The 27,606-nt window shown below is 36.6% G+C and overlaps 1 protein-coding gene across 1 annotated transcript in view; it reads right to left on the reverse strand.

Annotated features, from left to right (window-relative positions):
- RAB3C (RAB3C, member RAS oncogene family) overlaps window positions 1–27,606 on the reverse strand; it is a 129,165-nt gene that overhangs the window by 99,633 nt on the left and 1,926 nt on the right. Inside the window, exon 2 of the mRNA XM_054652344.2 lies at window positions 21,354–21,581. Coding sequence (XP_054508319.2) covers window positions 21,354–21,581 — 228 coding nt within the window. The remainder of the gene's footprint in view (window positions 1–21,353; window positions 21,582–27,606) is intronic.

Here is a 27,606-nt window from a genome sequence, read left to right on the forward strand (position 1 = left end):
ACATAATGAGCTAATTACTGAAAATGGGGCAGACTAAATCAGCTACCTCTAGTATCCTTCCAAGGGGGATGATTAATGCTGTTAGTTCCGGTTAATTCCTACCACTGCGTAGTTTGGCCCTTAAGAAGGAAAAACATGAGGCACAATAATCATGCTTAGCTTACAGTGAAGTGCCAAACTAAATTGAATTACACACTAAGAAGTCTTGAAAGCCAGAAGGGAAAGAAGTACATGCAAACAAAGCAAAACACATGAATGCAAAATTACTGTTTCCTAGAAAGAATAAGATTTTCCAGTTTACCAGCTGCCCTTTTTTACAAGTACTGGGAGACACAGTTTTTTCTGGTTTTTTTTAACCATAAAAAACAGTTCAGTGACTTCTACTCTATGGCAAATCTTTGGAATTTTTGCTAGACATTCTTTACTATTTAAATAGTCACTCATGCTGTGATATCAAGCCATCATTTTAAGATACAAGAATGATGTTTATGCAACAAGCCAGCACAAAACCTAGACACTGTTTTGCTGCTCCTAACTTCCACAGAATCCATTGTTTTACTGTTAGGATTGTCATTTAGTGTTTCTCTACAGCAAAGATCTGAGGAGGAATGCTACTTTAAGTAAAAGTTGCCCAGATTTTTTTGTTAAGGTAAGTACACCCTGTCCCCTGAATTCCCTATTTTAAAATAACATTAGAGAATAATATTGCAAAGCTATTAAGTTCTGAAATATTGCAATTAAAAGCCCAGTGTAGAGTAAGGCAAAAATCAGATAAAACTGTAATTTTATGTTGCAGCTTTTAATAAATTTATTTGCAAGCATCCAGGAAGCCCATAATATGCTGATTTCTTCACAGATGTTCTGAGACCTTATGGTAAGAGACAAGAAACCTCAAGAAGCAAGAGGAAAGCTAAAGAATTACAGCTTTGATCTGTAATCCTGATGCAAGTTGTGGACACTCTTCTGTTGTTTGTCAATGTTGTGGAGAAGAACCACTATTCACATTATTGCCAAAAGCACATTCCCAGTAACCACAATGATAATCTCTCCTTATCCAGAGTAACATGAAGTTATATTCATAGAAAGAGATAGTAACAAGAGAGGAGACACTTCAATATTTAAGTATATTTTAAGAGAGGAAAAATTTCATAGTAAGTTCTAAGCCCAAATTTATTTTATCTCTCCTATGTAATTCTACCCCAGGTGCTATTTTCACTTTTTTTATTTCTTTTTGTAAAAAAAGAAGGTCTTACCTCAACATACCCTACAAGAATAGGTGATGTGTGTACAAACAAGAAGATTAACGAGTCCTGAAGACATTACATTCAGCTGTAAAAAGCAGGAGGTTTCTTAAGCCTGTAAGGGCACCCTTCACCTAATGTTATTCCTCCTCCTTCCTTCCTTCCTCAAAAACTCAGTAGGGAACAAAAGAGCATTAGCATTCCTCAGAAATAATAGCAATTTTTTATGACAAGGTAATTTTTTATAACAAGAAGAAAGGAACATATGCACTCATCAAACATCAGCATTTCAGATATTCCATCACAAATTAGACACTCCTGAAATATCAATATGAATTTTTCTCCTATTTTTGAAGATCCTTAGGCAATATTCTCCTCATCAGAGTAAAATATAGAGGCTTTCTTTCTACATGTTAGTTCTCATGATTTTTTCTCTGTGTAGACTCAACAGTACACAGATGATGCTCAGTGCCCAATATAACTAATCAAAGGTAGCCCTGCACACAATTAATGAGGGTTTTTGAGTGGTTGGACTCTAATAACATTTCCAGGTCCTTTTTCATAATTAACTACATGTGTTACAGGCACATGGGTACAAAATGTGATTTGAGAACAGGCAGCTGCCCCTAGGAATTAGTTGCTACCAGAGAGATATATTTAGCCATGAGATAAACTGATGGTAACATCTGAAGCTGAACGATTTCGTTCAATGAGGGCCCCTCTTTAGCGAGTAAATAATATAGTCCTGTCTGTCAGTCTTTATTTACCCAAGTTAACTATTTTGCAGTAGTCCTATTTGTGTGAGCAGGAATCATTCTCATAGGGGATGCAGAATTGAGATCTAAAGCTGAAAATTAAGATTTTCACTTGCAAGTGATTTCAATTCTGGAAGCTCCTGACAACAGGAAAGAGCACAAATACAATGGAGTTTCTTCTGAACATGTTCTTGTGCATGGTAGAGGAAAGCATGCTATTTTCGTGCACATAAGCAGCATACTGGCATGGAAGCCAAATCACAAAAATCACTTATGACTCCTCTTTTTGAAGAACCCCAGAAATAATTTTGAAAAAACATAGAAAAACATAGATTTGTGCCAAAGCCTGTTAGAGACTGAAAGAGACAAAACCAAAATTATTAGTATCACATGCAGCTCATTTACTTAAGTCATATGCTGCAATATCTTGGCTTGGGTTCAAGGGAAATGCCTGGCTTTTAGGAAATAAACTATTTAAGATTTCTAATGCAGAACACTACAAAGGACAATTAAATTACAGTCCAGATAATTAACAGTAAGAGGAATGGCAGCAAGCATTACACAGTGTTCTCTGACAAATATAAACAAATGAGAAAATGGATTGGTGAGCAGAACTTTCTACTGAGAAAACTAATTATGTATCTTTTTTCCTAAGCTATGGTTATGAAGCACAGATTCCTGCCCCCATAAATAATAGGAGAAAACAAAGACATTGTAGCCAGTTTGTTCTAAAGTTCTTTCCTGATCTATTGTATAGCCCCAATGGACCTTTTGCTGCCTGGACCATGTCCCATTGGGGTCTATGTAGTCTTTTTCCCAACGTGAAAACAAAAAAATTTGTAGAATATTTTGGGACAAGAAGACAAATTTTAAAAGCATTATAGAAATTGACCAATCAAAAATTCTTAGACTTAAAAAGATAATAAAAATTCTGCAGCAATTTGTTTATAAGGCACTGTGTTACAGATGATAAAGCAGCTTTTGCTTATGGAAAATCACGGCAGAAATGCTTATAAAATATCAAATTTAATGAAGTGCAGCTTCTTTCTCCATAGAAGCGGTTAATCACAAACAACACATGGTGGCATGGGCATTGGGATCAAGTGGACCCTCTGTGTATGGCACCAAGCTGAGTGGTGCTTTTGACACACCCGAAGGATGGGATAACATCCAGAGGTGCATGGATAGGCTTGGCAGGATGGCCCATTGGAATCTCATGAAGTTCAAAAAGGCCAAGTGCAAAGTCCTGCACATGGGCCACAGCAATCCCAACATATACAGGCTGGGCAGTGGGAGCAGCCCTGAGCAGAAGGACTTGGGGGTGCTGGTGGGTGAGAGGCTGGACATGACCCAGCCATGGGCACTCACAGCTCCAAAAGGACAAACGTGTCCTGGGCTGCATCCAAAGAACTGTGGCCAGCAAGTTCCAGTTTGGGCTGCCAACATAAGGATTTGGATCTGTTGAAGCAAGTATACATGAGACAAAATGATGAGAGGTCTTGAGCACCTGCTCTTAAGGAAAGGCTGAGAGAGCTGGGGTTATACAGCCTGGAGAAGAGAAGGCTTTGGGGTGATCTTATTGCACCTTCCCATTACCTAAAGAAGAGGCTATAAGAAGGCTGGAAAGGGAATGTTTACAAGGTTATGTAGTGATAGGACAAGGGGGCTTTAAATTGAACAATGGTTCTAAACTGAACAAGGGCAGATTTAGGTTAGATATATGAAAGAAATTCTTTACTTTGGAAAAATGATGGAGACGCACTGGAACAGCTTGCCCAGAAAAGCAGCGAAATTGTTCAAAACAAAACCAGGCTGGATGATGCTTCGAGCAACCTGGTGTTGTTGAAGGTGTCCCTCTCCACAGCAGAGGTGTTGAACCTAGATAATCTTAAAGGTTGTTGAACCTAGATGATCTTAAAGGTCTCTTCCAAAATACTCAGCCCAAAACATTCCATGATTCTATAAACACTTTGGAAACTAGAAGTGACCTACAGAAGATTTTAAACCTATCAGCCTGAAACAGGAATTACGACCTAACTTCAAAGGATTGGAAAACATAACCTCACCCTAAAAAAAATTGGTGAATATTTGTAAAAATATAGCATCAGCACCATTTCCTGGACCAAAAAGTATAGATTTCCTAGAATATTCTGGATTCTGCTGCAAAGGTTTTCCAATAAATATACGTGATTAAAATAAAATTCAAACCATCACTTGGTTTCCACAGAGACATCAGATCAAATAATCAATATATCTCTATTTTTTCCCTAAAATATACAGTGGGATTAGGATGTATTCTTTCACCTGAAATTTCTGCCTTGATGGCTATGCTTTTTCTCAAAATATTTCTGAGAAATTAACAAAGCTGGCATATTCACATCTTTGAGTTCTAAACTTTCCTGTCTGATAATTATTACCATCCATCCTAGTATTCCTTCTGAAAAAAATCCTTTCTTTTCACCAGACAGTGAAAATCAGAATGTGAACAAAGGCACATGGCTTTAATAAACAAAAAAACAAATGAAAAAAAAAGACATAATATTATTAACTATTGACATCATCTCAGCAATGGCATCCAGCTAAAGTAGGCTTCTACATGCATAACACTGATTCCTTGGATAATGTCTCTCTCCATAATATCATTTGTGCTATTCATAATCTGCCCAAAGTGCTCTGGTGGTCATCACTTTATAGCACACTGGTTTTTACAAAAATTCTGAAAAGCCATGAATAAACTGAAATTAATATCTCATCCATTAGCTGTTCTTGTTGTCAAAAGCCTCCTGGTTTTTTTTTCAGCTGATAAAGGTGTGATTTGGACATCAAAAATATAAGCATCTATTTTACTATATTTATGTCCATTTCTTTATCTGTCTAATAGAACATATATTTCCAGAGTGGAAAATTTTAGATGGACCTTTTGTTTCAAAGATGCTTTTTAGTACAGAAATAAAGCATCTTCTGAAGATAGATATTTCTGGCTACCAGTCATAGAGCCATGGTAGACTAATAACTTGAGACAGATACCTAAATTTTAGCTTATTAAGTCCATGAGTTTTTGATTCCGCTTCTACATTACCTCCCTTTCCCCCAGTTTCTAGTCTTATACCTGTATCTCCATCTAATGAAGCTTGTTTGTTAACTTGGCTCTTTTCACTTTGGGGGAACACTGAGAACCGGCTGTGTACCAACTGAAAACCTGTCCCTTTGTGAAAGAGTCACTTACAACTTCAGAACAGATTAAATAAGTTGCTACTGTACACTTTTCTGAAGGCTTTTATTCTTTGAATTACTCAAAAGTGACCATCATCAGGTTTGAAACTTCTGTCCATGAATTTACTAGATTTAGAAATCTGAGTTGAAATCTCATCATAGATCCAGGAAACAATTTCGTTTTCTAAGAGAAAATTTTTCTGATGTAATAGTTAAAAGTCAACTTTGATATAAGCTGGCTATTGACCTAATCACAATAGTCACAGTACTAATGGCTAAGTTAGATTTACAGGTGATTTGGTTCTAGATGAAGTACAGTCAATCATTTGAATTAAGACTTCAAGGACATAAAAAGTAATTAAATTTGTTTTGTTTCTCCCTAACCTACTCAAAGACCAACTACAAAATCCCTTTCAGAAAAAGAAAATAGAGGCTATTAATCTCCTAAATGCTAAAAGTCTGGCAGCCCTTGAGATACAATTTGGATTACCGAGGGAATGAATAACAGTGATCCAACATTAGTTCTCTCAGTCTTGGAAACGTTTGACATAAAGGAAGATTTTTTTCTATTATTAAAAGCCATATGTGATCAAAAACTGTGAAACAGTCAACTACATTTAAAATCCCTTGTACTGACAAAATCCATAAGACATTCAGAAAAAAATTCCTGTATTACTTAGGTTTGTAGTTATGGTCACTGACAAAAAACAATGGAAAATACACTAATGGACATTTTATGTGGAAAAAATTTTATAAAACAAAAGAAACTTTCAGCATTTAAAATTCCATTCTAAACAGGCCATGTTTATAACTACACTAAAGAAGATACTCCAATATCACTGGATTTAACTGTATGCTTCCAAGAGAAATACCATAGTAGAAGGTGAGTGCTACTTTTGAAAACTTGAGCTCTCACAAGAGACATACACTCATTTTGGTCTGCTGAAAGTTATATTTGGGCAGCTCAGTAGCTCAGTTTTTCTTCTACATGATCAGAAAAAAACATCTGTAAGTAAGTGAGTTCTCCTGGCATACAGAACCCTGTTTTCTAAGGTCTTATTTACACAAGGGGGAAAAAATACAAATCTACTTTTGCATTCAGCAATTTATCTGCATTGGTCTGTAAATTAGGGCAAACTACTGGGCACTCTGCCTCTTCTCTCTGTATTACATGTAAGTATATCAGGTAAAACCAGAAGTCAAATAAAAACTCCCCAAACTTAAAAATGCAGGGACAGTCATGCTGTACTCCTGTGTCACTGCGTCGTGTTTGAGACTCTTGGTGTGGGACCATACTGTGTGATGGCAACACAGTTTTGCACAGTGATTGAACTGAGACAAAATTGTGTATGATGAATGCATGTTCATCATTGTCAACAGAGACAGCCCCTAGCATCTTGCCAGAATATATTCAAAACACAACAGTCTCCTGATCTACACTTAACTCAGTCTTGCCTGAATATCTCCTACTCCTAAAGAAGGTGTATATATTCTTTTATTATTTTATACCTAGAGATGGAAAGTCATGCAATGTTATTTCACTTCCTAGCCAGCAAAACAAAATGAAAAACATCACAGGACTAGGTTCCAAGGGCTGAGGGCTGTGTAGCGGTCAGAGTGAACCCCACAGTTTATACAAAGTAGTATAGGATAGAGTAGTGCTCCTGTGACTGCACAGGGAAAATAGGGCTTTCTAAGTCAAGGTTACTCAACTCATTTTTCCAACATGCCCCACAAGAGTTTTTTCCCCTATTCAAATTTACTAGGCTAGTGTATTAGTGTATTTGTGCACTAGTGTACTAGCTGGGCGAATCATGTAAACTGCTATTTTCCCCCATTTTCCTTCCTTTCTTACATGTGCGAGAATGTATTTTATATCTGCGTTCCTTCCACAGACTCTGTCTGATTGTCATAGAGGACACCACTGGCCCAAACAGGAGTGGCTAACAACCACTGCATTGGAGCCAAGAATTTCTAAAGGAATTCAGATAGAAATAGTCTGTGACATATGACACTTCAAAAGAAGAAAAAAAAATTTATAATTTAGCAAAAGAAAGCTAGTATGTAATCTACCAGACACTAAAAAAAAAATAAAAATCTAGCTCTTAGTAATATTTAAAAATGGGAATCCAAGTACAAGTATTACCAGAAGATTTCCGGAATCCATCAAGTTCCTGATTCTGCATCCTTCACCACAATGAAACAAGAAGACTACAGTCCTGCCGTGCCTTACCTTCAACCTCTTCTGTGATCACTTGTGAACTCCTACCACACAGCTCTTAAAAATGCTTGTTGCAAGGGACAGGCAGATAAATTTCCTATTTCCCTGGATCCCATAGTTTTCAAAGTATTAAGGCTCATTTGTATGTAACAGAGGCCTGAGCACTAAAATGGCCATGACTGAATTATCTTGCACTTGTCTAGCTAGAAAATGCAGTTTCATAAAAAGCAGGGAAACTTTTCCTGGGAGAAGGCAAAAAACTGATTTGTTTCATAGATAATACACCTGAATGTATGGCCAGACTTGAGGGGTCAAATGAAAAACATATATAGCCAGTATCCGCTCTAATAGTGTTTATTAAATATTTAGGGAAAATTGCAACAAGGTGGGCATATATGATAGTCCTTTTTAATATGCCTCCGTTCTCCAACCACACATAGTTCTCCACTTTTCTGAGTAGAAGTAGTTTCTGTGTCTATAAATACTCTCAGTGAGTATCTCTTAACATGAGTTTGCACAGACTTCTCTTAATTCACATAAATTTTTACCAAGAACTGCCATTGCTAATCTCTGTGTATGGAACTGACAAAATTTCTGAAGAATTCCAGGTTTTATTCTTTCTATCCATTTAAAATCCCAGGCTCATTCTTCTCATGCAGACCAGCTATTAAGATGGCTAGTTTAAAACAGGGTATTTCTTTAGAGTGCCTTAGCCTTCCAATTAGAGCAAGAAAAAAAAAATTAGCTCAAAATGTATGTAAGTTTAATCTCCAGAGCTGAAGTCCAATTAAGACTGTTCTGTACAAATGCCTTCTATCATTGCTTCTTTCATGTACAAATGCCATCATCTATCATTGCTTATTCCACTTAGCTTTAAGGTTCCTGCTTCTGCACAATCATAATGATATTCATAACCTTCAGCATAGGGGTATTTGTCCTGGACTATGTGACTTTTCTGTAAGGTCTTTTCATCCTTCAGGCTGCTAATTGCAATCTTGCTTCAGATTTGACATTCATTTTCACAGGACTCCTCATGTATGCTTCCATCACATCTTTCTTTTTGTTTTCTCTCTTCTCCTCTAATTAGCACAATACTAGCTATCCTAGCATTTCCATTTCTCAGCCAAAGCCACTATAACCCCCTTGCCATTATATGATCTTTTTAATGTCCTTCTGCCTTGATAGGTTCCATACTACCTGCATCATGGCAAAAGACATGCTCACACTCAGCAGCTGTTTAGTGAGCTTCTTTGTCTACCACACACATCAGGTTCAAAGACCAAACTGATTTCCTATTAATCACTTTTACTTCTGTTGTGATTCTGCTACATGCCGCCAGCTCTACCTTATGGGATGCAGCTAGCTACTGACACTATTTTGAACCACTCAATAAATTAAACTGCCAGAAGCAGAGTGCTATGAAAAGAAAGCATTACCACTATCTGACAGATGGACATTCTGAAAGAGAGTTGGTCTATACAAGAGCAGAAAAAATGTTGCTGTCTCATGAAGCAGAGACAACAAGACAAATATCTGAATCCTTTAGGTACTCTATACAAGCCTACCACCATATTCAAAATATCATACAAGCATACAATTGGGGAAGCAGCAGTTGTGAGCATTCAGAAGGGTCTAGGTGCCACTTGTCAGCCCAAATCCACAGAAACTTTCTAAGTCAAACCATGAATGCCTCTATCTGTTATACATGTGATAAGTGCATATCCTGTTCACTTGTTACAGGTTTCTTTAGCACATTGACAACATGTAAATTATGGGCCTGCTTACACATTTTCTTCTCCTCTAAATTACTTCTCAATGGAGGATTGTGCATTTTGGACAAAATTAAGTGTGTTTGTGGGAAAAAAAAAAAAAAAAACAAACCAAACCAAACCAAACTAAACCAAAGCAAAGCAAAGCAAAGCAAACCAAACCAACTACAAACTTTACAAAAAACTAAAGTACTAGTCTTGCCTTTTTTTCTGGAGAAAGAAACTTACATTATTTGTCTCCTTTTATTTCCTTTAGTTCTTCTATGTAGTACTGCAGGGTTTTTTTCTTTACCTGTTGTCAGCTTGAACTTTCTCCATACGAAGTATCTCCAGCACAGCAAATAATGAAATAGTCCCATTTCCTCTGCAAATATTTCACCAGGCACATGCAAAAACCATATAAACTGTTTTTTCTTGGATGGTAAGTAGTAATCCCTTTGTTTTCTCATATACCCGGATCATGACTTTATTCAGTGGCTGTTAACTAAACAACTTGTACTTTAAAAAGTACTTTCTTATTCTTGTTCCTGAAGTGTCCAGTTTGATATCATTAAATTAAATTCCAATTCTATTACCTGACATTTGAAAGCTAGTAGGGTTTTTTTAATGTATTATATACACATCTCCTCTTCTGTACTGGTAACACCTTCCAACTTCCCATAATTTATTAGCATATACCTACTATGTGTTAAGTTTACTAACTATTTGAGTCCTAAAACCTTTACACAATGCATTTGAAGTCTGATGCCTTCTCCTATCAAAACAGCTTGTCATTAGCTCCTCACCCACTCTTCTTTCCAGTACTGAAATCAGTGCTCTCCAGGAAATTACTTTGATTTCTTTTGTTCATACTGTAGATGAATCTTACATTACATCCAGCCAGCTATGATGCTGTCACACTTCAGCTCATATCTTTTTAGTTCACTGTTAGCATATGTGATGCTACATCATGTGTGATCATATCCACTAAAATCTAGAAACCCTAATCGCAGAATTCTCTGAAGAAATTGCATATGAAGTAAATTGCACTAATGTCTGCTAAGAAGTCTTGTAAGATGACTAGAATTTGAGCAACTTTTGGAGAAGAGGTCAGAAATAATCAGTCCCAAAAGATTTAAGGACATTGCAGAAAGTACATGTCCTAATTTTAGGTGAATTCTGAGATATTACATATCCAGGTGTTTTTTATTTAGCTCAGCTCATTCTGGAATGCTTCATGAAGATGAACAAATATAGGCCTTAGTAGTCAGCATCGCAAACCAAACCATCTATAAAGGAAAACCAGAAACCCCTAGGAGAATTTACTTCATATTCATTTTTGCAGAGTGGCCTGTACTTGCAAAAAATAAACCAAAGTCAATAGTATCTAATCTATAAGGGGCAAAAATGCCCACTGAGTATCATTCTTGCTGTCACAAGAAAAATTTATTTCCTGTGGCAGACCTAAATTCCTTTTTCTTTCCATAAATATACAAAAATAATGACCTGATGGCCAGAAAAGTAGGAACTTTCTTCATATATATACAGCTACCATCATATAGAGATAGATACTATACTAATTTTAGAGTAAAGAAGTCAGCAAATTACACCATTGACAACTTCCATCTGAGTTATTGACTGAATTCATTTAGATAAAATTTCTCTGTATTTCTCAAACTGCAATTAATGAATAAACAAAGTCATAAGAGGTAAAAATTGGGGAAAGAATTTGTTTATGAAGAGTGAGTAATAAAACAATCTGGGTTAAACCAGAAAATACTAAGATGATTATGATATAACAATATGTTTATTCAGGAAAGATTGAAGGAGATTAGCCTTAAACTACACTGAAAAGAAAGAAAAGTGGAAAAAGCAGTTTCCCTAGTAGAAAAAAAAATTGCAACTGATATGCTAACTGCTTTTTCTTATCTGACCAACAGATATCAATGTAAATACAGAGCTAAATTCTACAGACATGCTGTTTTGTTTGATACCATAATTTCACATGTAAAATCTGTATGCACTGTCCATTATATATGCTACTATGCAAGCTACTACAAACATCCTCATATGACTCAGAGACCCTGATGGCTCCGTGCTCTTACAAAATGCAATGAAGCTTACTTCCTGAAAAACTGCAAATTGACTAGCATTAAGTAGAAATTAGTTCCTTTTGTGTGACCCCCATATCCTCCCTCAGCTTGGGTCTCTTTCAACCCAGCATAATTTCAGAACAACTTCAAGATGTTCTAACATAGTTCAGGGAAACAGCTTGTATTGAGCAGCAGGAGAGGGCAAAAGTAAGCTTTAAATATTATCTCTACACTCCCATTTTCATGGTATTTACATTATGGCTCCTGTCCAAGGCTCTGGTCCTGTGATTTCAAAGCAACAACTGCACAGCAAGAGTGCAACGTTTTGCTCTAATCTACAACATGAATCTTATTAAAATTCAGCAAAGAGCCTGTATGGGCTTCATTTATTTTGTTTTTCTTTGTAGATTCACTGCAACTGTATAGATGTTATCATTTGCTGCTAAAATGGTTCATGGAACCTCACAGCACAGTTGATTTCACTTTTAGGAATGCTGTCAACATTAATTTCATTTTAGAAATAGGCTTAGTTTTGCTTATTAAAATGATAACTTCGTAAGTATAAGTTGCATTCAGGTTTAAAAGTATACTGTTAGATTCTCTGAATTCAGTTGAACTTGTACAAATAAAATAGCTTATTTATTTTTCAAATTTAGTCCAATGTAACTGTTATTGATCCAGATCCCACAGCAAAATCATTCCTTTTATTATTTATTTCCCACCTTAACTCCTTTGAAGAAAACAAGACAAAACAAAACAAAACAAAAATCTCGATATTCAGATACACAGCTATTAAATACTCTTCTATCTTCTCTTTCCTTTTCTCATCTCCAGCTCTTACGGGGCCTATGTAACATTTATATGACATTTGCATGTGTGCAAGTGCTGGTTCATGACAGTTCTTCCACTGCTATATGCTTTCTGACAGTCACAAGCTGGTGACTTGCAGATCATTACATGGCAGGCAAAGGCAGCTATAAAAAGGTTATACCAGAAGGCAGTCTGGTCACAGGTCAGGGGGAGCTGCAATTCCTTGAATTGTGGCAGTTTAATGATTTGCTGGCCTAGAACATGGCAGGATGCATTTCCCTGGAGTCCAATGAAGAAAACTGCCTAAGACACACTTTCCAGAATGCTAGAAGTGTTCTGGAAAGGATCTTACACTAGCTAAGTTTCTCTTAAAGAATTCCCACATAGGCTTGAAGTTTAACAGTGAGATAAACCTTATTTGGAATCTCAATTATGATAAATGACAGCTTTTCTTTCCAATTCATATAGGCTTTTGAATACAGATGTATCATTTTTTTCTAATAATAGGTGTCTTTATCAAAGAATATTTAAAGTCCAGCAATATGAAGTATTGGAGGGTTCTATAAAGCACAGGACTTCGTAAAATAGTGAAATCCTTGACCCAAGACTCTACAGAAGGCTTTCAAAAAAGCTGTTGGAATATTGAGAAAAATAGTGGAACTTAATGCTGGTTGCAGTTGCAGAACTGACATTGCAGAACTGACTCACATTTCCTCTCCAGACTATTTGAGGCCAGGAATTTGCAACCACTTTGGTGTGCATTTTAGAGCAACCATGCAGCAAAGACAAAGGACTACCTAGATAGGGTGCTGAACTTATGGTCACCATCCATTTTTTTGAGTTGGTTTAGAGACAGTGTTTAAAACCCTCAAGACAGGCACTTTTTAATAGCAATAAAATTGTAATATCTCATAAATATTTGAACAGCCAGTGCTGCATTTTACATAAATTGCATATGAATTTTTAAAAGTACACTCCTTGGCCAACATGGCCTGTCCCATAAAGTGTACATCATGTGCTCTTTGCACTGAAGTCTGAATGGAATATGCCTTTTACATTGCCAAGATCTTTGGTACTGAAGATTGAACCCTGGTTCCATACAAGAAATGCAGTTAGTTTTACAAGATATGTATTGTTTATAAAGGATGCATCTATACTTTTACACATCAAATATTTCCCAAGGCAGTACGTGTTGCAAAAAATTTTTAGTGAGTACAATTCTGGGTTTTCCAGTAAAAGACAGCAGTATCACATCTTTTAGCACTTTTATAGTGTGATTTTGTAGTGTTTTGTAGTGTGCAAAGAAATAATACCAACTCTCACATGTAGTATCTCATTTTTCACACCATTTATGGTGCCCTAATTCATAAACTCTTGGTCCCATTTTCACCCAGATTCTTAGTGCTTTCTCTCACATCCTCCCTCATAGTATGAGCTATTGCAGTCAAACTTCCAATAGCTGCACACATAGTATCTTTCCAGTCTCTGCTTATATTTTCCTCTGCTCTGCTGCTTTTAACATTTAATCTATAGTAGTTATTTATATTTTTATACATTATAGAGATTATTTAAATTACCAGTATGTACTAAAGTTTAGAGAACAGACAAACTGTGTTGTCTTCTTTTAGGAAGCAGCATCTCCCCTTCCTACTGTTCATTACCACTTGAATGGCTGAAAGTGAACTCTTTCAACAATTTCTTTCTAGGCTACCTACCTAAGATGATGGTAACTGAATTGGACCTATGGGTGCAGTTTTAATATAAACAGAAAAGTACAGTAAACAGAATACAGAATAAACAGGGCAAGGTAAAGAGAGGACTAATAACTACTACTTTTAGGAAATATACAACTTCTGAAATTAACTAAGACTCCTTTAAAGCAATACAGAGATTAAAAACTCCCGGTGGTTGTGTGATAGATCTTACAATACTTCTGTCTGTACTATAATAGGCTTTCCTTTGACTGTACAAATTTTCAATATCTGCTGTTGACAACTCCAGATGCTATGGAAAATAAGGTTAAAAAAAATTAAACAAAAATAATCATTAATAAATTTCACAAGTGTTTCTGAGAAATAAAGTCTACCAAATATGACTTGCAAATAAGTGGAAGTACTCTCAATGAATTTCTAAGAAGCACCATATGAAATAATACTGCATCATGAAAATAGGATCCTACCCCAAAACTTTCAGGCTCTTCAGTGATTCACATTGTGCAGAAATAAGCAAAATAGGAGAAATTAAATAATTCAGGCAAACCATATCCAACTACAACTGGATAACATTTCCCTGTTGAAGGGCATCTTCAAAATGAAACAAAAGCTTCCCAGAATTTCCCGTTGTTTCAGCTAACAGGAAAAGTCCAGAAAGACTACAGCATTCCATCTGTCAAAACCACATTACCCATTAACCATCTTTTCTCAGGGATGGTTCCTTCAGGACCTTCTAACAGACCAACTTTTGTGAACATATTGCACTGCTTATCACAGTGGACAGGTCAGCCCTACTCGTGCCTGCCTGGAGGTGCTGCTCTTTCAGGCCATGTCTGTAACAGCAAATTAAGTTGTTACAAGAAGCTTTGACCCAGGTTTGCAAGCACTAGCAGCCCCTGGGCAGGGTCCAGGACTTAACACAGGACAGAGCCCTTTCCCATACAAGATCAGGATGTGTTCATTCTCTTTCAGAGACTGAAAGAGTTTAAACATATGGACAAAAATTATTCCATACCAGCTGAACACCAGTGCCTAAGGTCAGTCTTAGAATGTGTCACTTACTAATATAGCTGAATCCAGAGAAATCTCAAATTCCAGCACTGGAATGGTGTCCCCATGGAAGTGGTCATGCCACCACTTGGGCAGTGCTCTCAAGCACATGATGTAACTCTTGGGGTGTCCTGCCCAGGGCCAGGAGTTGGACTTTACAGTCTTGATGGGTCCTTTCCAACTCAGCACATTCTATGATTCTACATTACTCTCATCAAATCACTTTGTCTGATGTATTACAGTATACACATTTGATTTTCATGCTGAGATGAAGAAGTTTCATTTTCAATATTAGACTTACTATCATCATCTAAAAAGATTGTGTATTCAAAGTAGCAGCAATACATTGTCACCAGCAACTGACAAAGGAATAATGAAATACAGTTTGCACTGGCTATCATAGGAATTAAAAACACTCAGATGAGACAGATGTGACTGAAAATCCTGTGATGAAATACTTGCTACATTTGCTATCCTCTTTCTCCACATGCTACTCCTACCTCCACTTTTAGTGCTTCAGCTTTCACTATCTTTCTATTGAACCAGTGTATTTAGTGACTCTTGAACTGATTCTTATAGCCCCAGTCAGTGTTTCAGGGTATTTCTGCAATATTGCACTGCCTCTACACTTTTAAGTTACTGCAGAATACTCTGCAAAGACTTCAGTATCAAGACAATATTCATGCATACTGGTACTCTACAGACCCTTCTACCACACACACACAAACACACACACACACACACACATGCTCTACACCCTTTTTTTTTTTTTTTAATCTGAATTCTATTTACTGCTAAAGGACTGTTAGGAAGCTTGTAAAGAAAAAATCAGGTGCCTAATATTTATAGATATTTTAATAGTTCTAATAAATTTAGTTACTGAATGATGAAATTGCATTTTCTGAGTCAGCTTACACAACCTAGTCCTCACTTAGTCCCTAAGCCCTATGATGATTTATAGAAGCTGTTGATGTGAAGGAAGCAACATTTCGGGTATCAAATGAAACTGTCACAGACACTTCTGAGAAGGAAATGCTGACACAAGCAGCGCTTATCCTGTCTTCTCTAGGAGGACATCTTTCCAAGTGATTATTGCACCCAGTCCTTGAAGCTTTTCCAGAGAAAAGCCATCTAAGCAGCAAAAGGCCGTGCAATATTCTTATTTGATATTTGTACCAAAATGCTACAATCAGATATCATTGTATGAATGCAGTAATAACTCCTCTGTGCAATAAACAGATCACAGAGGGAAAACTTGATACTTTATTCCTCAGACAAAATTTGGACCGAGATCAGTTTGAAATCACTGAGGCTTCCGATCAAGTAAATTTTAAAAATAAGCAAAAGACAAGGTATGGATAAACTGTCAACTAAATATATTGACCTGTCTTTGCAAATTTTATGCTTTCTTCCAAGAGCCAGTATCTGGACTTTATTTTTCCTTATTTTTTCCTCCTTATTCTATGGTTTATTTTGACATGTTAGCTAGCAAATTCTACTGTTTAGAATAAGCCTATAATTTGTACATAAACTATTGCAGGTTTTTATTTGTATTATATCATTGACAGTTCACAAAAGTATTGCAGGGCTTTATAACACTACAGCTACAGATAGATTTAAAAGGTTCTTATTTTTATTTTCTGATTTAGACACATTTGAGCTTTTAATAGTTTCAGTTATAATGTATTTTTGTCTGAATTAATATTCAGAAATCATTTTTTAAAATTCAGTGTAAGTTTGAAAGTGAGAAAATCTTACAGCCTACTAGTTTCAGCTCTTTCCTTTAATATTACTAATTCAAAACAAATGGAGGAAAAATATATTACTTTTTATTATTTGACACTGTAAAACATCCTAAAGCCCTTTAATGGATTTTTATCCTGTGTCTGTATGTGCTGCATACAGACAACTTTTCTTTAAAAATTTTTGTATAGTTTCAATGGAGAAATCAATACCTACCTAGGTGAAGCACATTTTTTTTTTTATTCCTGTCCTCTAAAAGAGACATGTTAATGTTCTGTCTTCCTAATGTCCATAGCAGATTGTCACACTTATAATGTACTTTGAAACAAAATTTCAGGGCCAGATGGTGGTCCTGTGACAAGGTAATGTGCTAGCACTAATCAATATAGCACTTGAACTCTGAACTTCCTTCAATTCCAGTAGAAAATACTGTGGAAAGAAGATGTTTGGCTCAGAAGGAAAAGAAGCAAATGTTACAGTGCTCCCAGCAGGCTCTTTCTGACCATTTGACAATGATATTACAGCAAGGACTAGCCCATTCTCCCTGACTTGAAAAATGAAAGAAGACAGTTCAAGAATAAGACACTATTGCCTCCAAGCAAGAAAAAACGTCATATAAAAGAAAGACTTGAAGGGCATCCCAGTGTGTAAAGACCACCTACCTCATTCTGATAACCCTTCCTAATTCATCCATGATAATACACTATGAATTTTATTATTAAATAATGGCTCTGCTTCCTTGAGTGCCCATGCTGACTTTAAACAAACTTGTAACCTTCACTGGCAAACATATGAGAATCTCATTCTGACGGAATCTGCAAATTCCAACAGGCTTCAAGTTGAACACAAAGTATCTTGTTGAAAGCGCCATTAAACAGGAACATTAACCTAGAAGAATATGTACAAAATTGTAACAGTTGAAAAATTGGATTTGATTGATTGTGTGTCTACATAGGGAATTTCAGTGACTTAACAGTATTACTATTTACATATTTCTGCATTTTATTGTCAAGCAAGAATAGCAGAGCAGCATGTATTTCTTCACTTAAGTGCATGGCAAAGTAATTCAGTTCTAATTTTTTCATTCAAAACACATTTTAAAGTTGCATCTGCAGTCTTCTGAGTTTACAAAACTGTGAGATTTTCAATAATATTTTATTTCATATACGCTGAACATCAGCTATCATATGATGCAACCAAATAGGTTGTCACTGATTTTGAGGGAAGTGTTATAACTTCATGCAAGTATTATAACCTCATACTTCTACTCAGATTTATCATCAAATCGCACTTGCTATGATTAATTTGATTTTATATTCTATCTAATATAAATTGTCTTTCATAAATAAATTAATTAATTAAATGGAAATGGATATTGTGCAAGAGCATTATTAATTTAAAAATGTTATTTGCATAACCAATAAAAAAAAGTATATTATAATATAGACACAAGCTACAAATATAGACAATGCCTATTTAGAATAATTCTGCTCTGGATATAACTTAGGAGACAGGATAGTAATGCTCTATTTCAGATTTTGTGCACTAGAATAGTTTTCTGCGATCCCTTACTAATTTTATTGAGGGTTTCAGAGGTGCAAAAATCAAAGAATTTACTGCAAGTTTAACTGCAACACAGTGCTCCAACACAGAACACTCCATCTAAAAAGCACAAACAAATTTGAGTTAATTTGGCAATGATAAGGCCTTTTAAGAACTGGCATTAGAAATTTAGTGGAACACTAAAGAAAGCAACCAATACAAATAAAGATGCAGTGCTGGCTCGGATTAAACCCTTTCCTATGAAAGTGTGATCTGAAGTCTTGTCTCTAACCCCACATCCTGGCACATGAGTCTTCAAATAGGAAGGTCTCTCGTAGGCTCTGATCCTCTGTTTCCTTAAGGAACACAGAGCTCTTGGGTTTGTTTCAATCATTTTGTTTTTTTCAGGCAAGAACTGTCATAGCCTCTTTGGGCTCTGATTTTAATGCCATGCAAAGAACAACAAAATACAATTTGCTACAACTGGGAAGAATACAGCTGCTACATCCCATCTATGCCAGGAATAGACCATAACACATCTAGATCACTGGACAGCTTTGAGCTAAGCACATATTTTTGACATAGAGAGGCAAAAAATATACTGGTGTCAAACTAATCACATGACAACCTTGTAAACTAACATTGCTGCTTTTGCTAGGAAAGACATGAGCAATAAAACCTACCTTAATGGTTACTTATTAATTAAAAGAAGAACAGTGTAAAAACTGCAATATGAACACAATTTTATTGCTCCATTATAAAAAAAAATGTTCTGTAATTGCAATCTCCAACATTAAATGACTGAAATGAAATCAGCATGTTATTGAAGTGTTTATATATATATACACTTTATATATATATTTACACTTTATATATATTATATATATACACTTTATATATATATTTACACTTTATTTATATATTTATATAAGTATTTATTATATATATAAATATATAAATATATACTTTATATATATATATATATATATATATATATAAGTGTTTGTATATATACACCACCGTTGTAATAATGACAATAGTGATAACCTGAGCATAAAAACATTGAGAGGCAAAAAGTCTATGTTCTAGTTCCTAAAGGAGACAGAACAATAAATTATTTGAGATACCAAGGGCTAAAATCTAATGAGATAGAACCTAGAGAAACTTGGGAAATTGTGCATTGTACTATATTAAGAAAATATTCAATTTATCTGCTGTTTAAATCATGTTAGATGAACTGGTCAGATTTGAACCAAGATTTTCTGAGACCAAATGGCTGCCTATTGTTAAATGAATTTTAAATTATTCGTATTCATTAAAAAAAAAAATTAAATGGAAAATCTGGGGTTTAAGGCTCTTACAAACATTTCACAAAGGAAACACTGCTCTAAGTCCTCAAGAACACCAGGAAGATCTGCAGCTCTAGCTCCACATTACTAAAGGTTTTGCTATTTCTCCCTCTCCTTTTAGTATCACCCTATCATCCAAGAATGAGGGGATGTATCAGTGAATCTGTCGTAAATCCAGCCATGTCTTGGGGTGCACCAGACACAGCTGGGCAAGGGAAGGGATTCTCCTACTTTGCTCAGCATTTCTCTGGCCTAGAGGAATTATGGCTTTCAGGGGAATGACGCCTTAGGATTTTAGCTTTTAAATTTTTCAAATTCTGTACTGCTTTGATGTATAACTCTAAAACTTTATATAGAGTGTTAGCTACTGTCTTCAGATTTGGGTCAGAGAAAACAATTCCCCTAGGCCTGAAGCTGAAGGACACCTTACTGTCTCAGGCCCTGAAAGTACAAACCAAAGTGAGCTGGGGGTGGGACCAAACCGGGGGTATATGACTTCATTACCTGAAGATGTAATTGGAGGATTAACCCCTGATATGTAAACAGACAAAACACATCTGTGTGAAAAACAGATCCTGACCAGTATCCATCCTGGGTGTAGCCTCTTGGAGGCTTCTGAGGCCCTAGGTACACCTTTCGAAGGCCTTCAATAAATACTTGCTTTTACTCTCCTAATCTAGTCTAGCCTCTCTTCCAGGTAGCCACTCCATAAAGCACTGGCCAGCTTCACCTCAAGTCCTGTGTGTGGTTTTGGCCACCATAATACAAAAAGGACAGAAAGGTATTAGAAAGCATACAAAGAAGAAATGGGACAGGCCTTGAGGGGAAGCCATATGAGGAGCAGCTGAGGTCACCTGGTCTCTTCAGCCTGGAGGAGACTGAGGGGAGACCTCACTGCAGTTACAACTTCCTTGTGAGAGGAAGAGGAGGGGCAGGCACAGACCTCTTCTCTCTGTGACCTGTGACAGGGCCCAAGGGAATGGCATGAAGTTGTATCACAGGAGCTTTAGGCTGAATATTAGGAAAAGGTTTTTCACCTTTTTCAGAGGGTGCTTGGGTGTTGGAACAGGCTCACCAGGGAAGTGGTCACAGCATCATATATGCCAGAATTCAAGAAGTTTTTGACAGAACTATCAGGCACATGGAGTGATTGTTGTGTTGGTTCTGTGCAGACCCGGGAGTGGTGTTCCTCCCAACTCAGGATATTTTATGATTCTATGGAACAAGTTTTGGCTATCATTTATTTCTGATGAGAACTAGTGGAAAAGGAAACCTATTCCCTCTCATCTCGTTTTTCTCCACTGAGTATCTTTCTACTGTCTCTAAGGCATAGGCAAGGAATGAAGGGGTTTGTATGCCTGGGTAACACTATCTCTTTGCACAAGTTTCCTTCCTCAACAGAAGATGGAAGATGTTTCAGATGATCAGGATGACAGTGCAAAAAATGATGCCTTCTGTTATGCATCCACTATTACAGCTCACACATGCATTCATAATTTTTTATGGGAAGACACTAGATCTTAAAATTGGTGTTTTGAGGTACTTCAATATCACATGTATCAGTTTAAATAGTCTACATATTGCACAGACATTTATAGCTCACTACCCAGATATTAATATGTGTCAATCTGTATTATTTCCAAAAGGAATTTAATTAATGATAAAGAACTGTACTTCAATACCTTAAAAATACTGTTTGCACTCTAATATTCAAGACAGAAAAATTATGCAAGAAGTAATTAACTGCTATTTCATTCCTATGCTCTCACTCTCTAAATATATAAGGGTTATGACACTCAGTGCAAACCTGCAGTTGCGTAAATGCTATCAAAACTACTACAGTTTGCTTAATTCACAGAATTATTTTTTAGCTTACCCAAATCTGTAGCTTAATTCTTTTTTCATTTTTGAAAACCGTTTTTACTTTGAAATCGATCCCAACCGTGCTGACAAATGCAGATGTAAAGGAATCATCAGCGTATCGGAACAAAAAGGAGGTTTTTCCAACACTGCTGTTGCCGATAATGAGCAGTTTGAACATGTAGTCAAAGTTCTGGTCAGATGTATCTTTCTGGCCATATCTGGAATCTTGAACAGATGCCATCTGTAATTCAAAATAAAAAAGAAATATCTTATTGTCCCTTTTATAATAAAAAATGGAAACATTTCAATTTTATTGGAGTTTTTTTGTACCAGGTATCAATGAAGCTCAAGAAGAATATCTTCTTGAAAGACTTGTCATGTATATGCTTCAATGTGAACTTCAGGAAATGCACAGAGATCTAATTATTTTTTGTGATTCTTGTATCTAGTAGTAGTTCTGCTAGCAATAGAGGATTTAAAAATGACTGGTGACGGGTAAAAAAACAAAAATAATATGAATTCTAAAAGTCTGGGACAATTCTTAGTATATTACTAAAAATACTTGTTTTCAGAAAATGTGATGAATTGATGGTGAAAATACAATGACACTTCATTTGTATAAGAGAGAAATAAGATATCAATGCTTCCTTTTGACACAGGAGGTATATTTTCAAACAGAAGCTTAGCAATTTTTACATCTAATAAAATTCTTGAACCATTTATTTTACTGTAAGTATGTTGCTATCTTTTGCCATCCCTAAAAATTTATTCAAAGTATTTCTCCTCCTTCAGCAGCTTTTAGTTATCATACCATTAAATAGTGAGTATATACACCTCTGAAATAAAGTCTTGATATTTTTTGAGTACTAATATATTCTGTAGTTATTTGAATTTGCAATATTAATGCAACATCATCATAAGTGGCAGTTAGATTAATCAAATATTAAGGTTTGGAAGGGATTTTAAAGATCATCTAGTCCCAATCCTGCTGCCAGGAACACTTCCCACTAGACAAGGTTGTTCTAGACCTTGTCTAATTTGGCTTTGAACCAGACTGGAGCATCCACCACCTCTCTGGGCAACCTGTGCCAGTATCTCACTACTCTCACAGTAAATAATTTTTTCCTAATATCTAACCTAAATCTCCCTCTTTCAGAGTGTACCCATTCCTCCTTGCCCTGGCACTCCAGTTCCTGTCAGAGAATCCCTCTCCAGCTTCCCTGTAGGCCCCCTCAGGTACTGGAAGGTGTCTGTGAGGTCCCCACACAGCCCTCTCTTCCCCAGGCTGAACAGCCCCAGCTTGCTCAGCCCATCCTCATAGCAGGGGTGCTCCAGCCCTCTCACCAACCTCCTGGCCCTCCTCTGGACTTGTTTTAACAACTCCTTGTCATCGTGCTGGGAACACCAGAGCTGGATGCAGTGCTCCAGGTGGGGTCTCAGCAGAGCAGAGCAGAGGGGTAGAACCCTTCTCTCATCTGCTGGCCAATGCTGCTTTGGATGCAGCCCAGGATTTCCTTGGCTCTCTGGGCTGGGAGTACTCACTGCTGGCTCATGGTGAGTTTTTCATCAGCCACCACCCCCAAGCCCTTCCCCACCGGGCTGCTCTCAATCACTTCTCTGCCCAACCTGTGGGTGTGCCTGGGATTGCCATGAACCAGGTGTAAGACTTTATATTTGGCCTTGTTGAGGTTTGCAGTGGCCCATCTCCCAACTGTGTCAAGGTCCTGCTGGATGACATCAACATTTGAAATCTGAGTCCTTAAAATACAGTTTTTAATCCATATAAAACACCTGAATAAGCACAGATTACTGAATACTGTAAAGAGCAACTTATTTTGCTCTAGGGACTTCAAAGTTCATGGATTCTATTTCTAAAAAGTATACCTTAGGCTTTCATGAAAATTAGATTAGAGTGAAAATGTGACCCAAGTTCTACCTAGGTTGCTCAAAAAGAAATGGCAAAAATAAAGAGCTTAGAGTGTTTCAGCTGAGTTTTCAAGAAAAATTATCAAGTATTTTGAGAGTCTGTGGAAGTTCTTTGATTGAACAACACTTTTGCATGCTGATTTGAGACAGAACGACAGACACCATAACCTAACATAAAGGCTTACAGAAAAGCAGCTCATGTAAAACCTTTCTAATTTAGGCATCTCAGAATGCATTTGGGCAATCAGAAAGGACAATTGGAACCAGGATGACAGCTGTGCACTAACCACACTCTCAGCAAAATTTTAGTTACTGTATAATATTTTAGATAATTCTGCTATCTCAAAGCATCAAAAATACAATGCCAGCTTCTTTGGGCTACTGAAGAGGCATACAGGAATGGAGACCAAAATCTCTGAAGAAGACATTGGAAGTAGCAATGAATTTTCTATTAAAGTTTTTAATAGAAAATACGGTTTCAGATATATATATTTCATAAATAATAGAGTAGGAAGTATTTTATTTCAGAATTCTATTTCAGCATTACCTTCTTCATTAAATGTAGTATTGGGGACCTACACACTTCAACCTGAGTGTTTGCATTGGCCTTAAAATTTATTCATTTCTTCCACAGCTATGCAACAAAGATTTAGAATTACAACCTGAATATTGTCAAGCATACACATTACTAATCTTTCAGCTTGATTATTTCTATAGAAAAGAGAGAAACTTTCATTACTGTCCTGTATTGTGTAACTATTTGGAGATATTTTGCTTAGAACACAAGAAAAAGGAAATCAAATATTGATCAAATGAGTCTACTCACAAGTTGCTGTAAAGCAGCATAACACAGGGCATGCTGATGTTACATAGAGTTTGCAACAACAAGTCAATGAGTTCTATCAGACCAAAGACTGCAGTGGCTGTGGGTTCCAGATGTGTGACCACTACAGCAGGCTTTTCCACTGCCCTTATGGCTCTCCTCTCTTGTGCTGCAGCTGAAAGCAGTAGTTACCCCTTGTATCAAGGAGGAATATCATATTCTTTCCTGAATCTCCTAGGAAGCCTTTCACATCTTTCCACATCTCCTAGGAAGCCTTTCACATAGCTTCTTCAACCAGCTTAAGATTCACAAAAAGAGGTTTAAGCTTTCATCCATTTGCTGCCCTGAATCCTATGAAGCTTCCAACTCATCCCCACGTACTTTAATGCCTAACACTTCAGAAACAGTATGATTCAGTGAGCAGGGAAATCAGGAGACCTGGATTCTAATAATAGTCTTGCTAAACCATGTACATTGTGTAGACTTCCTGAGTACTAATGTATTTCCTGTGGATAGTTTTAAATACAGATTTTACCCACAGGAATTTCAATACCCCTCTAAATTAGTGTGGTTACATGCATTACTCATTCAGCAGTTTCCTTAACATTTCTGAAAAAAAAAATTAAAAACTCAACACTTTCACTGTGCCGTAAACTTACAGAGTCGTTACTTGCAGTATCATAGACAGAATTACAGGCATGTTGAACATAGAATTCAAGCTATTTTTATTTCAGTGGCAGGAGTATGTCCACTTATTACAGGACACAAAAGGTATAAGAAAGGCATAGGAAAGGACTAATTTCTCCGAGAGGATTAGTGAGGTCATAATTGAAATTGTTCAGAGAGACTGACTTTAGTCTAGTGAACCAGTCTCCCTAGACTACTGACAGTGGTCCTTTCTCCTGTCCAAAACCCCAATGAGCCTGCACTAGTGTAAAGAAACATCAAACTCTGTGTAGTTGCTAAAACTTTGCCATTACTTCCCAAACTCACTCATTCTGTAGTAAGCAAACAAGACAAATTCCTCCAAGCACAATCCACATTATGCTCACAATCTAAATGATATGCTAAAGAAATACATCTGTATTTCTGCTGACTGTAAGGGAAATACAGATGCTTGGTCCTCTTGAACTTTTTGAATAAGCCTGTAGCGCTTCTCTTTCTTAAATGCAAGCTGTTGACTTAAAAATTAAGTATGCAATGCACTGTAATCCACTTCCCAAGGTAATAATATGACAGTTCACTCCTGACAGTACTTTTCCCTACTATTGGAGGTATATGTAAAATATGAAGAAGATTGTGATGATGCTATGGTTCCACCTTTGGAAGTTATGCTGGAAGCAATCACTAGGAATGCTGTGTTACCACGTATAATTAAACATTACATACATGGATGAGAACCAAATAAACCTCGCTAATGTTACAATATTCTGTTTTCAATAAGGTAAAATGCATACCTTTATGTTGACCAAGTTCTTTTCCCAAAGGTTAAATGTATATATTAAACAAGAATCACTTTCAACAAAACACGCTGAGTTTTCTCTTCAGTACAATTTTGCCCTTATTTGGTAAAATTGAAGAGAAAATGCAAATTATTTTGATTAGCACCAAAAGCAGTCAAACCATTTCCTACAGGACTTCGGACAGACTTGAGAGTCAACTGAGAAGTCTAAGCTCAAGACAATGAACAGAAAACCGATAGACAGGAGATCTCAGATGCTTGCTCCTTATCAAAGCCAGAAGCAGTTATGTTGCCAGTTTGAATATAGTGCAAGGACAAATAAAGGATAGCTTTGTATGCTTTCCTGCTTACAGCACATCTCTAAACTCCTTAAACATAGATTATTTAAGGGCATAAGCAAGTCCAATCATTAAGAAGCGTTTTCTGTTCAGACCCAGGTGCTTTCCAAGTCTCATGTTTAGCTGTTTCCTTGATCCCAAAAGAAGAGGTGAAAACAGAGCAGGATTGAGAACAAATGACAGAAAAACTGTGTTTACCTGCCACCTTCATGATTATAACAAAACATTTGGCTATGCGACTCTTTATGCCTTGGCAGGCCTCATTCTCTGGGAGAATCAATTTGAACAGATTTCTTACTTGAGCACCGCAGGATGCTGTGGCATTCCTGGCCTGCACACAACTTTAGTTTGCACTTACATATGCACTCCACTATGCATGCTTAGTATAGGATGATTGGCCCCTGGAAAATATGGTGCAAAAGGCAAAAAAGCCTGACATTGAAAACATTGAGATTTATTCCTTCACGCCTTTAGCAAATAAGCTGGTTCCTTTTAAAAGCTCTAATAACAGTCATATCTTAAAGGAAAAGATCATTAGGAAGTCCAGAGGAAATATCTTCCTCCTATGCACAGTGAGGATAGAGACTGATTAGCGAACTTAAAGTTGTTTAAAAGTGCAACACTCTCTTTCTGTCTAGTGTTCTTAAGCCCGCCTCTGAAAGTGGGTAACTGAGGTCCTTTTTAATAGATCACTTTGGTCAGATGAGAGTGGAACAGCACTGACTGACCAGCGTTGATACACACATAGGTGCAGTGGAAAGAGAAATGGTTCTTTCCTACATACAGGGTAGAAATATATACACTTCTATTTCTTTCTATAGAGCAGCTGAATTTAGCTGGTATTTTAGTATAAAAACAGAGTTTCCTGCATATGCAGCCTTTTGCAAGGCAATCTTTCCGCCTTTTGCAAAATATATTTAGCCAAACATAATCAATGGAGATTGAAACAATGGAATACAATGGAAAAATTCAATGACTCTAACTTACCAAACTGTATGTAGGATGTGGAAGTGAGTGAAACTCACTGCACATCCTTGTCTTTCATGCGTAGATCAACTGACATCATCAGAGTAGTTAAAATATTACCAAAATCCCTATGTATAAGAACACTGTGACAAATAACCCAACCATGAAGAAATTAATTAGTTTTGAGGTGAAATATCAGACTAATCTAGGGACTGGATTTTAATCTTAACTCTTTCAGAGGCATCCTATGGCTTTTGTTTTCTTCTTTTCTACATCTTGGGCAAGCTGCTTACTCTCTTGTATTTTTGGTGTGATCTCAACATTGATATCCACAGATATCAGAGCAGAGCAGAGCCAATTCTCACAAATCTTAATCATTTATTTTTTAACCAATTAATAAGAATTAACAAGGTTCAGTAGACAATGCAGCGGCCACTTATTTGGAATTTACTGATTGCCAGCCATCTGCAGAGCACAGCTTGTAAACTAATGTACTTGGCAGCAACAGGAAAAGCCTATCTGCTTGAAGGTATTAAGGGGTCAGAATCATGTATATATGTAAATGTATCCCAGCACTATTAGAAACATGTAGTTACAAATGCAAAGGGGTTTTTTAAGCAGAACACTGAAAGGCAAAGTTGGGGAATACCAAGGAGAAACTGGGATGTCAGGTTTAAAATACTTCAGAGAAACTCTACTTGCTTCATATCAACAAAACTAGCATGAATATGGCCACACTGCCAGGAGCTGC

Source organism: Agelaius phoeniceus, chromosome Z (assembly GCF_051311805.1).
Source record: "Agelaius phoeniceus isolate bAgePho1 chromosome Z, bAgePho1.hap1, whole genome shotgun sequence".
Lineage (NCBI taxonomy): Eukaryota > Metazoa > Chordata > Aves > Passeriformes > Icteridae > Agelaius > Agelaius phoeniceus.